Source organism: Notolepis coatsorum, assembly GCF_963971535.1.
Source record: "Notolepis coatsorum genome assembly, chromosome: 5".
Lineage (NCBI taxonomy): Eukaryota > Metazoa > Chordata > Actinopteri > Aulopiformes > Paralepididae > Notolepis > Notolepis coatsorum.
In genome coordinates, this window is record NC_140169.1 from 20255159 (window position 1) to 20270115 (window position 14957).

Genomic DNA, 14957 nt, shown 5'->3' on the forward strand with positions numbered 1-14957 from the left:
CTTGTGTGATATGGGGGGAGGGGAGGACGCCTTGTGCTGCACCTCGTGGCGAGATTGTGTCCTTCGTGATTATCTCTTGTGCTAGTATGAGTTTGATATCCTTGGAGGCCATTAAAGCATGACGCATGTTTGCTGCCAGAAGCCTCGATCCTAAGCGATTTGGGTAGAAGCCATTTCTTTGAAAGCGTTCTGGGTTATTCCAGAAAACATTGAAATTGTCAATGAATTTCAGGCTGTGTATAAGACAGGCAGACCCTAACCATGAATTCAAATTTAGGAGTCGACTAAAGGCTTATTGTCCTCTGCGAAAGCATGCAATTGGTCCACTGATGGACACATCAGTGTCTATGTACACAGACTGATGTTTGTCTAGTGTGTTCATTAAACGTGTGAAATCCTCTTTCAATGTCTCTGCGCCTGTCTTCTTTCGCAGAATGTCAAACGATCCAGAGTGAATGACAATTTTTGTTATGCCCGGTCTGATGAGTGTTGGAAGTATTTCGGCCAGCTCTTTCACAGATGTGTTGTCTAGACATACATTTTCTGTGTTTGCCATTTCCACATACCTTGTTGTGGAATCTCCAATCAGTATGCAGTCTGTTTTCTGTGTGAGGTTAGCATTTTTCTTTCCAACAGTTCTGGGGCCGTTTGTTTTTGGATTAGGCCTAGTCTGCCGGTTCTTACCACAGTCCTGTGGCCTTGGTGAAGCCTCGCTAGCTGTACCAGTAGCCTTCTCAATAGCCGCCATGTTAGCGCTAGTCTCGTACCTTCGGGGTCGGCTACCGCGATGTTCTCCTCAGCGCATGGTAGTCTGTTCGCTGTTAGCCGTTAGCTCAGTCTGGGTCGTGTTTGCTAGCCGCGTCGCTCATGGCTCCGTTTTCCTCATCGTCTCGTCGTTAGCGTGTGCTCCGATGTGGCGGCTGTTAGTTTCGCTAGCATTAGCTCCGCCATGCCAGCTGTTTGCTTCGCTAGTGTTAGCGTGAGCTCCGGTATTCCTGCTATTAGCGTCGTTAGCGTGAGCTCCGTTACACTCGCCGTTTGCTTCGCTAGCGTCGTTAGCCACGCTTCTAAGTCTCTTTGCTTTGGGTGTTGATATGCGTGTTTCCGAGAGTAGGTTGAAACTATTTCCTACCGGGGGTGAGGTAATAGTCGTGTTCCTGGTTCGTTTATTTCTCCTTTTATCCTTGACGGTGGTCCACTGCTTTGGTTTAGCTCCTAGGTTGTGCCAAGGACCGTCTTTTGGGTGGTGTTGTTCTGTAGCTAGCCTAGGCCAGGTCTCAATCATGGTATCGTTGGCTATATTTGTAGTAGCTTCAAAAATAGAGTCAATGAGTCGCTCATCCTGTTGGATTTGGTGCAGGATAGAAACTCGAGCCTCCAGCTCTACAATCCTCTTACTCATCCTCAGGCAGCTAGTACATTCTGTGGGAGAGCCGAGTCCCGGCATCTTCCCTTATTTCTTGTATTTTGCTCCCATCTTCAACACGGTGTCAGTGAACTTGTTGGCATAGTCACCAAATGTTGTAGTGTCAGGTGGCTTTCCGAGTGCCATTACCAGAGCTTGGCCATCAATGACCAGGCAGCTGGGTCCCTGAAGGGTAAGATCTGCAGGGGTTTTAACTTGTTTCGTCAGTATATTTGCTAACACAGACTTGTTGGTGGAATGTAGACTCCCGCTAGTTGTGGCCAGAGATGGCGGGATGGGCATGAACTCATGCTGGAGGATATTGTCAAGGTCTACCTTACGACCTGCTCTGTAAGCTGTGATGAGCCTTTGTAGAATATGCCTGTCCACTTTGATGGTGTTTTGCTTGTTCTTGGAAAGTTGCACAACTTCATACAAAGAGGCAAATGTCTTGGCTTTGTTCTTTCGAATGGGTGATTTCAGGTTCAGGTGCTGGTCACTATCTGGAGGTTCACACAAACGTTTGTCCACAAACATGTTCAGTTGTGCCTGTCCAAGGTGTTCTGCGCCAAGTATGGATTCTTGAATCTCCGGTGTGACTACGTCCTTGTTGATGTATGTAAGAAAACTTACAAAAGCACATTTAATTCAGGTTTGTACCTTGTGTAGTCATCCTTAACTCATTAAGCCCCACCATTTATTTTTAGAAAATTCGCCTAAAACAGCATGCTTACATTAAAGGGCTTATATATCCAGATTTATAAGAGCTACTTTCATAAACTTGGTACCTGAAGAAAGCTAAGACTTGGGGGATTCTAATGTTGGTGTCCAACACTGTACAGGTATTACCAAATTGCTGTAGTATTACTGCAAACACTGAAGAAATGTCATTTTTTTTATCCTTGCCTATACAAAGATTACAGTTAGACAGTCAAAAGCACCCCGTTACTCATGGTTTCACCCCAGCTATATTCATACTTTCTTCCTCCATAGGTGCAGATGTTCTGTGCAAAGTTTCATGTCAGTAGAATAAAAACTGTGGGTTTAGCACCTGTTTTTGTGGAGAGAGGGCCTGGTGCTGGCGGCCATGTTGGATTTCTCAATTTTGAGGCCTTATTTGAAATTTTTGAGCTTGGTATACAGCAGATTTGGATTCAGCACCCCTTAATACCCATAGAAATGTTGTGTACCGAAAATAAACACGAAATGCCTTCAGCACTTTATACAAGCACATTTTCTGAAATTCTGCCTAGATTCTGCCTAGTCTATATGTACACATCATTAAATTGAGCTGCTGCGGCTTATAGTCAGGTGCGGCTTATAGTGCGAAAAGTACGGTAGGTTTCTTTCAAAAAAAAATGCATTGTTTTGTATTTCTAATCAAGTACTCAAAAACCGCATTTTTCTACCTCAAGATCTTAAGCCGTTTTGAGGCTGGGCTCCAACCACTGTGTGGCCTGGTGCCAACTGCCACATCAACTGCCACATTATTATGCAGCTGAGAAATCTCTGACATCACAGATATGCACATTTTCAGATGACTCAGTTCAGTGAGGGTGAATATTGTGAGGAGAATTGGAAGAATGCGCCAATATGAGAATTAGAGACATAGATCCTATTAATATAAGTCCACATAGCTAAGAAACAATGGTAAACACTGAAAAAGGCCATTTATAAGATAGTTCCCCTTTAAGCACATGTATAGTCAATTGGTCCTGTTGTTCAGCCTCACAATGCTATTTGATAGTAAATGTGTTTATATGTCCCACCCTCTGGCCTCTGAAGTTGCTAATGTCTTTTTAATTTGGGCCTCACAGGGTTAACCTCTTAAGCCCGAGATATACAGTAAAAGTGTATATTTTCAGCATTATGTTTGTTTACCAATTATTTTAACTGTTATTAGTGAAATATAAGATTATAGAAATTGACGGAAGTGACGGAATTGACTTCCAATTGAGGAAGTGGCACATCCAAAAGTGAGTGTAGTCTTTTGAAGGAAGAGACTCAGGGCTTTCAAATTTCGAAAAACTACCCTACCCAGCTCACACCAGCCCGTCAATCATCTGACTTCTGGATTTACTTTTTTATTTCTCTTATTTTTTGGGATTATCTCCCACAAACCTGAACGTTATTGCCATAAAACAGAAAGTAGTTAGTTTCTCTACCTTTCTGTGAACGTCTTGCAAAAAACGGTGTTGCAATATGATGAAAAATGGTGGAGAAATTTACATTATAAAAAAGATGGCAGAATTCAGTACTGTATCTACAAAACCTTCTGTTTAATCATCTTCCCTTTATTCATTTGCTTAGATTTTTCAGGTCTGGTCAATTGTAGCATGGTGTTATTCACAGTCAAAGATACATTTTTTTTTTAAATAGAATTGATATTCTCCTTTGGTTCATTACAATTTACTCAAGCCTAGTAACAGACACACTATTTCTGACACTGATCCATATATGTCCCTAGATTCAGATACCAAGAACATGCAAATGGACCATTTAATTTTTTTTTAAATGTTTATTCTACGTCCTTATGGAATGAGTGACATAAAAAAAAAAAAAAAAAGTAAAAAAAAAAAAAAATTGTTTTTTTTATGGATGGAAGAGCCGCACAATGACGGGCAAAGAGCCGCGGGTTGGCCACCCCTGGTATATGTGTACTTATGCACGCTATAGAGGCAATCTGAAAAATCTATTCTCTCATTTCCAGATCAGCGAGCACACACACACAGGGCACATGTTGATTTATCTGTGAAAGAAGCTCTGATTACCCTAAGACTGGTAAAATAGATTCCTTACCTCAGATCAGATGTTATCCAAAAAGATTATTCCAATTCCTGATCGCCATTCCAAATATCGATCGCGTTTATTGATTGATCGATCGCGTTAACATGAGGAAGCTGGACCCCCCCCCCCCCTTATATTAATATGATCTATGTCTCCAATTCTCATATTAGCGCATTCTTCCAATTCTCCTCTCACAATATTCACCCTCACCTAACTGAGTCATCTGAAAATGTGCTGATTTGTGATGTCAGAGAGACTCAGCTGCATGAGACTCGCACACACTCCACACAGTTCCCAGTGGTTGGAGCCCAGGCTCAAAACGGCTTAAGATCTTGAGGTAGAAAAATGCTGGTTTGAGGACTTGATTAGAAATACAAAACAATGAATTAAAAAAAAATAAAAAATTACAGGTGTTCCATAAACTCACAGGAATTGTGTAAAAGTGCCCAAATAGTGAAAGAAATAGTAAAATAGTTCCCCTTTAACACTTTGGTTGCCTAAGGTTAAATTAATGATATACCATAGATTGCCAGCGCTATTTGTCTATGGAGAAAGTCCCCTTCTTTGCAGGGCTATAACTTTTTAAATTCTATTGCTACATTGCCATTATTAGGGCCCATTCAAAGTCCTATATGTATTGTTCATTGTGTAGCAACGTTAAACTTTTTCATTCACATATTCATAGTAAAGTATGGTCTAATGTATAAGTATGTTTTCATCTCTTTCTGCAGCTTTCTCCAGAACGTGATATATAGCCCCAAATGCATTATATTGATGATGAAATACAGTTTGATGGCAATCAGCGCGATATAAAAAATTCCAACTAGACGTACTTCTAGAAGTTACTACACGTCATCTGATGTTGACCGGATGGGCGAGGGGGCGTTTATAATTCCGTGGGCAGCGTTATACCAATCATCTAATGTGGGTCAAATGTTCATCATAGCAGTTAGTGTCGAACACGGTAATATTACACGCTAAAACTCACCCCAGTCTCCGCGGGCCGTTGGGCGATCAGCGTGGGGTAGACAGTTTTCCATTATGGGATGTTGAAATAGTCGGTCCATTTCCAGGTTGTATAATAATATATACGTCCAAATCATGTTGTTTTTTCGAGTTATTTGCAGCGATCGATGTTCACTGTGTGAAGACGGAGTCTCTCTAACATTAGCGAGTGCCCGGACCCCATATGGAGTGAGTCCTACCGGGTTAAAGGTTGACATCCGGTTTCGATCTGCCGATCGGCCACCAGATGGCGGTCTTGAACCGCTAGAGGATTGAGAGGAGATCACACTTGTGTCTCAGGCCAGCGGAGGGACATTATGAATCCGATCGCAGATTTTTGAAATATTGATATAAAGACGACGTACAGCGTCCCCCGGCAACTTTAGCATGGCCAGCAAAGACGTCTAAAGACGCCCCCTGGCAGTCAAAGTGTTAACAAACATGGATATGATCCGACAGTATGTTTGACAAAAAGGCTGGCTTGCGAGGCAGACATCGTCATTGTCCCCAAATGACAACATCTCATTGTCCCCAAATGACAACATCTCATCGTCCTCAAATGACAACATCTCATTGTCCCCAAATGACAACATCTCATCGTCCTCAAAAGACAACATCTCATTGTCCCCAAAAGACAACATCTCATTGTCCCCAAAAGACAACATCTCATTGTCCCCAAAAGACAACATCTCATTGTCCCCAAAAGACAACATCTCATTGTCCCCAAAAGACAACATCTCATTGTCCTCAGCTGCTGGAATTTATTTGTTAGGATTATTCTTATTTTCCATTTTGAAATCCATCAATCACTTTTCCTCTAGCGCCACCATCAGGCCAAACTGAGAACAAGAGAACATCATGTTGAAAAGTAATGGCTGGTTTGCCATACAATCTGCTGTGAATATTCATGACCCCTAGAGGAACAACCCTATTGACCTTTTCTCTAGCTCCATCATCAGGCCAAACTGACATGTCTTGACCTTTCCTCTAGTGGCAGCATAATGCCCAGTGGCATAGTGCTTAATGCATAATGTCCAATCCCCAACGCATAATGCATAATGCTTAATGTCATAATGCACAATGCATAATGCATAATGCTTAATGTCATAATGCACAATGCATAATACCAAAATGGTTAATGTCATAATGCTCAATGAATAATACCATAATGCTTAACCCTCTAAAGCCTACGTAGACAAAGTTTCGTCTGGACAGTGTTATATTTATGCCAATTCTGAGCTTATTCTTTGAGTCAGTATCAGGTGTTATACCTTATATGAGTCAGGGGAACCTACACTTTATTTCTGGTGCAGTGTAATGTTACCATCATACATTACCTTTGTGTGAGCATAAAATATTTGACATTAAAAACAAATGCCCAGTAAATATACTATACCAATATCTCCCTGCAATTTATAAAAGCTGCACAATATACGATAGAGTTGTCAGATCAATTGATATAAGAGTAGGCTACTTCAAACGCATCAAATCCTTCACTATGATTTTAGTCATCACTGTCCCAGCATTCTGGCTCAGAGTCCTTTCATTTATATTATCTGGATCATCCTCGACATCCACAACAAGTTTCAATGCTTGTTATTATACCTTTTTTCATGTCCTTTTGCCATTTTATTATAAAAGTAGGGACAAGCACAAAGCACTCTATCCTCCGTTACGGGCGTCCTTTGCGTTGCGAGAGCACACTGGAGTTTAGAGAAACAATAGGAATTTCCCATTGGTCCTCCGAGCCAACGTGACAATTTTTAGCATTTCCATTGGCTATAGGCTAAAAGCTCAGTGACGGATCGATAATGCAGAGGATTAGATGCAGCCTGCATTTGGAAAGAGAAAAATTCCGATCTAGATATTTCACGATTCTAGGCCTTATGTGTGTGGGGGGGGCTAGAGAAATACACTTTAAATATTGACGGAGAGAAGAGAATCTCCCGATTCAGATACAATTTAAAGTCTTTATGATAAACGGTTCCCAAGATATTTAATGTTTTGCAAAACATGGGCGCAACACTCGTCTTTAGATGGTTAATGTCATAATGATCAATGCCATGTTGCTTATGCTTCAGTGCCCCATATGCTCAATGCTTGAACCCCTGCAATGGACGTGTGAGGCTACATTTAAAAATTTTAAACATCCCGTTTTGGGTTTTGCATCGTTTCTCTGCTATTGGGTCCACATTTCTGCCTGGTAATCCATTACTCCTGCCAATCCCGTGCGTGTGTGTGTGTGTGTGTGTGTGTGTGTGTGTGTGTGTGTGTGTGTGTGTGTGTGTGTGTGTGTGTGTGTGTGTGTGTGTGTGTGTGTGTGTGTGTGTGTGTGTGTGTGTGTGTGTGTGTGTGTGTGCGTGTGTGCGTGTGTGTGTGTGCGTGTGTGTGTCAGACTGAATGCCATGTGGATGTGTGTGTGTGTATGTGTGTGTGTACATACACTCCAGGGCACAGAGTCTGTGTAGAGGAGATGAGCGAACATTCTCGCTACGTTGCGGAGTTTGTTGGTCTCCAGACGGTGGATGGTTTCATACTGTTCAGCAAAGATCTCCTCAAAACTCTCCATATAATCCTTCTTCAGCAGACAAAACCTCTGATGGACAGACAGACGGAGACACACAGACGGAGAGAGAGAAACAGAAGACATTATAATTCATCAATAAGTTAAAATGTTAAGATAAGATAATCCTTTATTGATCCTCATCCCCTTGGGGAAATTGGGGCCAGAAGTTTTTTAGACAAATCTTCAGTCAGATACCTCAGCTGCCTCCTCGACAGCAGCCTAAGGGGAGAGAGTATGGCTCTCAGCATTATGGGCAAGGTGATTGGGAGAACCAGATTTTTAGCAAGAAAAAAACCACTATAGGGAGGTGTAGTCTGACGTCACTGGTTGTTCCACCCGTATAGGGATTCATCATTGGGATTATCGGCTATTGTAACAATTCTGCCGCATGGAAATGGAAAAGCTTCTAACTAGCTGGCTAACTAACGTGGCTATCGTTCTGTGAGCTAGCGTTGGTACCTGGCTGGCTAACTGGCTATCGTTCTGTGAGCTGGCGTTGGTACCTGGCTGGCGCTGGCTAACTGGCTATCGTTCTGTGAGCTGGCGTTGGTACCTGGCTGGCTAACTGGCTATCGTTCTGTGAGCTGGCGTTGGTACCTGGCTGGCGCTGGCTAACTGGCTATCGTTCTGTGAGCTGGCGTTAGTACCTGGCTGGTGCTGGCTAATTGGCTATCGTTCTGTGAGCTGGCGTTGGTACCTGGCTGGCGCTGGCTAACTAACATGGCTATCGTTCTGTGAGCTGCCGTTGTTACCTGGCTGGCTAACTGGCTATTGTTCTGTGAGCTGGCGTTGGTACCTGGCTGGCTAACTGGCTATCGTTCCGTGAGCTAGCGTTGGTACCTGGCTGGCTAACTGGCTATCGTTCCGTGAGCTGGCGTTGGTACCTGGCTGGCTAAATGGCTATCGTTCTGTGAGCTGGCGTTGGTACCTGGCTGGCTAACTGGCTATCGTTCTGTGAGCTGGCGTTGGTACCTGGCTGGCTAACTGGCTATCGTTCTGTGAGCTGGCGTTGGTACCCGGCTGGCGCTGGCTAACTGGCTATCGTTCTGTGAGCTGGCGTTGGTACCTGGCTGGCTAACTGGCTATCGTTCTGTGAGCTGGCGTTGGTACCTGGCTGGCTAACTGGCTATCGTTCTGTGAGCTGGCGTTGGTACCTGGCTGGCGCTGGCTAACTGGCTATCGTTCTGTGAGCTGGCGTTGGTACCTGGCTGGCGCTGGCTAACTGGCTATCGTTCTGTGAGCTAGCGTTGGTACCTGGCTGGCGCTGGCTAACTGGCTATCGTTCTATGAGCTAGCATTGGTACCTGGCTGGCTAACTGGCTATCGTTCTGTGAGCTGGCGTTGGTACCTGGCTGGCTAACTGGCTAACGTTGGTACCTGGCTGGTGCTGGCTAACTAACGTGGCTATTGTTATGTGAGCTAGCGTTAGTACCTGGCTGGCGCTGGCTAACTAACGTGGCTATCGTTCTGTGAGCTAGCGTTAGTACCTGGCTGGCGCTGGCTAACTAACGTGGCTATCGTTCTGTGAGCTGGCATTGGTACCTGGCTGGTGCTGGCTAACTAACGTGGCTATCATTCTGTGAGCTGGCGTTAGTACCTAGCTGCCGCTGGCTAACTAACGTGGCTATCGTTCTGTGAGCTAGCGTTAGTACCTGGCTGGCGCTGGCTAACTAACGTGGCTATCGTTCTGTGAGCTGGCATTGGTACCTGGCTGGTGCTGGCTAACTAACGTGGCTATCATTCTGTGAGCTGGCGTTAGTACCTAGCTGCCGCTGGCTAACTAACGTGGCTATCGTTCTGTGAGCTAGCGTTAGTACCTGGCTGGCTAACTGGCTATCGTTCTGTGAGCTGGCGTTAGTACCTAGATGGTGCTGGCTAACTGGCTATCGTTCTGTGAACTGGCATTAGTACCTAGCTGCCGCTGGCTAACTAACGTGGCTATCGTTCTGTGAGCTAGCGTTAGTACCTGGCTGGCTAACTGGCTATCGTTCTGTGAGCTGGCGTTAGTACCTAGATGGTGCTGGCTAACTGGCTATCATTCTGTGAGCTGGCGTTAGTACCTAGCTGCCGCTGGCTAACTAACGTGGCTATCGTTCTGTGAGCTAGCGTTAGTACCTGGCTGGCTAACTGGCTATCGTTCTGTGAGCTGGCGTTAGTACCTAGCTGGTGCTGGCTAACTGGCTATCGTTCTGTGAACTGGCATTAGTACCTAGCTGGCGCTGGCTAACTAACGTGGCTATCGTTCTGTGAGCTGGCGTTAGTACCTGGCTGGTGCTGGCTAACTGGCTATCGTTCTGTGAGCTGGCGTTGGTACCTGGCTGGCGCTGGCTAACTAACGTGGCTATCGTTCTGTGAGCTAGCGTTGGTACCTGGCTGGCTAACTGGCTATCGTTCTGTGAGCTGGCGTTGGTACCTGGCTGGCGCTGGCCAACTGGCTATCGTTCTGTGAGCTGGCGTTGGTACCTGGCTGGCTAACTGGCTATCGTTCTGTGAGCTGGCGTTAGTACCTGGCTGGCGCTGGCTAACTGGCTATCGTTCTGTGAGCTGGCGTTGGTACCTGGCTGGCGCTGGCTAACTAACATGGCTATCGTTCTGTGAGCTGGCGTTGTTACCTGGCTGGCTAACTGGCTATCGTTCTGTGAGCTTGCGTTGGTACCTGGCTGGCTAACTGGCTATCGTTCTGTGAGCTGGCGTTGGTACCTGGCTGGCTAACTGGCTATCGTTCTGTGAGCTGGCGTTGGTACCTGGCTGGCTAACTGGCTATCGTTCTGTGAGCTGGCGTTGGTACCTGGCTGGCTAACTGGCTATCGTTCTGTGAGCTGGCGTTGGTACCCGGCTGGTGCTGGCTAACTGGCTATCGTTCTGTGAGCTGGCGTCGGTACCTGGCTGGCTAACTGGCTATCGTTCTGTGAGCTAGCGTTGGTACCTGGCTGGCTAACTGGCTATCCTTCTGTGAGCTGGCGTTGGTACCTGGCTGGCTAACTGGCTATCGTTCTGTGAGCTGGCGTTGGTACCTGGCTGGCGGTGGCCAACTGGCTATCGTTCTGTGAGCTGGCGTTGGTACCTGGCTGGCGCTGGCTAACTGGCTATCGTTCTGTGAGCTGGCGTCGGTACCTGGCTGGCTAACTGGCTATCGTTCTGTGAGCTAGCGTTGGTACCTGGCTGGCTAACTGGCTATCCTTCTGTGAGCTGGCGTTGGTACCTGGCTGGCTAACTGGCTATCGTTCTGTGAGCTGGCGTTGGTACCTGGCTGGCGGTGGCCAACTGGCTATCGTTCTGTGAGCTGGCGTTGGTACCTGGCTGGCGCTGGCTAACTGGCTATCGTTCTGTGAGCTAGCGTTGGTACCTGGCTGGCGCTGGCTAACTGGCTATCGTTCTGTGAGTTAGCGTTGGTACCTGGCTGGCTAACTGGCTATCGTTCTGTGAGCTGGCGTTGGTACCTGGCTGGCTAACTGGCTATCGTTCTGTGAGCTAACGTTGGTACCGTGCTGGTGCTGGCTAACTAACGTGGCTATCGTTCTGTGAGCTAGCGTTAGTACCTGGCTGGCGCTGGCTAACTAACGTAGCTATCGTTCTGTGAGCTGGCGTTGGTACCTGGCTGGTGCTGGCTAACTAACGTGGCTATCGTTCTGTGAGCTGGCGTTAGTACCTAGCTGCCGCTGGCTAACTAACGTGGCTATCGTTCTGTGAGCTAGCGTTAGTACCTGGCTGGCTAACTGGCTATAGTTCTGTGAGCTGGCGTTGGAACCTGGCTGGTGCTGGCTAACTGGCTATCGTTCTGTGAGCTGGCGTTAGTACCTAGATGGTGCTGGCTAACTGGCTATCGTTTTGTGAGCTGGTGTTAGTACCTAGCTGGTGCTGGCTAACTGGCTATCGTTCTGTGAGCTGGCGTTAGTACCTAGCTGGCGGTGGCTAACTAACGTGGCTATCGTTCTGTGAGCTGGCGTTAGTACCTGGCTGGTGCTGGCTAACTGGCTATCGTTCTGTGAGCTGGCGTTGGTACCTGGCTGGCGCTGGCTAACTAACGTGGCTATCGTTCTGTGAGCTAGCGTTGGTACCTGGCTGGCTAACTGGCTATCATTCTGTGAGCTGGTGTTGGTACCTGGCTGGCGCTGGCTAACTGGCTATCGTTCTGTGAGCTGGCATTGGTACCTGGCTGGCTAACTGGCTATCGTTCTGTGAGCTGGCGTTAGTACCTGGCTGGTGCTGGCTAACTAACATGACTATCGTTCTGTGAGCTGGCGTTGTTACCTGGCTGGCTAACTGGCTATCGTTCTGTGAGCTGGCGTTGGTACCTGGCTGGCTAACTGGCTATCGTTCTGTGAGCTGGTGTTGGTACCTGGCTGGCGCTGGCTAACTAACATGACTATCGTTCTGTGAGCTGGCGTTGTTACCTGGCTGGCTAACTGGCTATCGTTCTGTGAGCTGGCGTTGGTACCTGGCTGGCTAACTGGCTATCGTTCTGTGAGCTGGCGTTGGTACCTGGCTGGCTAACTGGCTATCGTTCTGCGAGCTGGCGTTGGTACGTGGCTGGCTAACTGGCTATCGTTCTGTGAGCTGGCGTTGGTACCTGGCTGGCTAACTGGCTATCGTTCTGTGAGCTGGCGTCGGTACCTGGCTGGCTAACTGGCTATCGTTCTGTGAGAAGAAATGTTATTAGATCCATAGCTATAATATTTAATATAGTTTTAGCATGGCAAATACCGGCATTATCCCCATTGAACAAAGCGCTGGCACACAACGGCCATACGCCCACAGCGACCTCTGGCGCTGAACCTGTTAATTGTGAATATTTTCATGTTGAGCTATAGATTGTGGATGAATACGCACAGAAAGGTACACCATGCAAATGTTCATGTTTTGCAATGGGGAAATACATTGCGTTGGACAGAGGGTGGCACACGAAAAAACTAAAATTATGTAACCACTACACCTCCCTATAGGACACCGAGTTTTAGGCTGCTGGCTAATTAATTGGTTTCCTGTTGTTTTGATTACTCCATGTGTTCCTGGTATGAGGGCCTAACTAAAGCTAACTAAAGCACTGAAGGACAAACTCCAGATCTCACAGAACAAACTGGTCAAGGTAGTACTAGGTTTGGGCCCCAGGGACCGTGTAGGAAGGCAACAGTTCGGGCGGGTAGCATGTCTCGCCCTAGAGGCCAGATCGATTCAGCTCAAGCTCAGGGTGGTCGATAATGTGTACCACGGTAGGGCTCCAGGGTACTTGGCAGACCACTTTAAGAGGAGAGGAGTTCACAGTCACCACACAAGGGCCAGCCTAACAGACCTGTGCCTGCCAGGTATAAAACAAACCTGGGCAAGTGCACCAATAAGTTCAGCGGAACGGCACATTGAAATAGGCTGCCGCCACAGATAAGGATAGCTAGCCAACCTCTTTTTAAAAGGAGGGTCAAAACATGGCTCACAGACAATATTAGCGCTTAGCCATGGGTGGTAGGTGACCAATGGTGGTACCCAGGTGTAGGTCATTGGCACATAGCGAATGTAAGTGATTATTTAGTGATTACATGTTATATGTTTGTCTGTTTGTTTTTGAACATCTTTGGGACCATTGTGGAATTAAGTGCTTGCACTTTTCATCTCATCCTTTGGATTCTTTTGTCTTGCAATTTTCCATAAAAAAGTTTTCAAATCAAATACTGTTTCAGTAGCGCGACCAAGGGTGCACACCTGGGAGCGTGAATACTTTCCCTAAGGGGATTGTCGGTTTGCGCGATCTGATTGGCCACTGAAGTTTCTGGTCATGTGACATGTGCGGCCAATCGTGTGACGGCAAGTTATTTCGCCGGTTAAGCTTAGGCACTCTTTCGAAGTTGGTTAAGGTTAGAGTTTGTCTTAGAGCAGGGCGATAGAACACCAGCCCTGATTCCAAACTCTAACCAACTTCGAAAGAGTCGCCTAAGCTTAACCAGTGATAAACTAGGCGTTAGGTCGTTTGCAGGCTGTTAGACCCGGAAATTGGCGCAGAACTTGCAGTCACACGATTGGCGCACATGTCACATGACCAGAAACGTCAGTGGCCAATCAGATCGCGCAAAACGATCGCGGAAGGACAACCACCTTAGGGAAAGTATTCACGCCACCTGGGAGTCCTACATTCATTTATACCATCATACATGCATGTATTCCATTTCCATGACAGATTCACCCCTGCATTCCCTAGGCTGACGTTGATTGGCAAAACAGAGGCGCACCTTTTGTCCGATGTTAAATAGAATGTTATGGGCGCACATTCATGGTCACATGAAGGGCATTATTATGAACTGCAACCTCTGTATGAAAAGTGCTATACAAATAAAGTTATTATTATTATAGTTTTTATTATTGTTACTATTAATTTGTTTAGGTTAAGGAAAACGTTTCAAAAGTATGTTAGATATAGTGTGTAAAGTATATTTTGTGTGTAGGAAATTGTTAATGTGTACAACCTGTGTGAAGCCTAGTGGGAGGGGCTACCAGGGATAAGAGGCAGGGCTGTACGTTAACTTTTTTGCACATAGCACTGGTGCTACAGAGGTTGATAGTTTTGTAGCACAGGCCAAAATCTTGTAGCACAAGTATAAAATGTGTTATATTTGTAACAGTCACAAATGTGCCTATTGTATTTGTGTTATTTAGTTGCAGTGCCATGTTTGGGTCATTTTCATGCTGACAAGTTGACGTCACACAGCCAGACACGTTACGTGTAAGGAATTATGGGATTTGGTGTTGAGTGTATGGACTCTTACTAGGGGTGGGAATCACCAGTTTCATCACGATACGATACGATATAGATTCTTTGGACAACAATACGATATTTGCAGATATGCCACGATATGATACGATGCAGGTGCCTGCAATCGATACGAGACGATATCATAACATAATCCCATTTAACACAATCAGTAACATTTAGATCAACTCAAAAAAGGCAACGGAAATATCATTTGGCATTTTTATTTTTGACCTCTTCCAGACTTTTAACACTTTAAGTGCCGAAAACGTGTTTAGGCGTCCTTCCCCGCCATGCTCAAGTTGCCGAGGACGCCGTAACTCGTCTTTAATATCAATATTTCAAAAATCTGGATAGCGTACCAAGTACCAAGTGGATAGCGTGGCGCCGTGGCCCATTCAATTTACCGCGTCACTTTTTTTTTTTTTTTCGCCAGGCACGGCCATCGCACCAGTGCT

The 14957-nt window shown here is 46.0% G+C and overlaps 1 protein-coding gene across 1 annotated transcript in view; it reads right to left on the reverse strand.

Annotated features, from left to right (window-relative positions):
• Positions 1–14957, reverse strand: part of cwc22 (CWC22 spliceosome associated protein homolog) — a 152939-nt gene that overhangs the window by 16448 nt on the left and 121534 nt on the right. The window contains exon 16 of the mRNA XM_084314720.1: positions 7641–7793. Within this exon, the coding sequence (XP_084170846.1) occupies positions 7641–7793 (153 nt within the window). The remainder of the gene's footprint in view (positions 1–7640; positions 7794–14957) is intronic.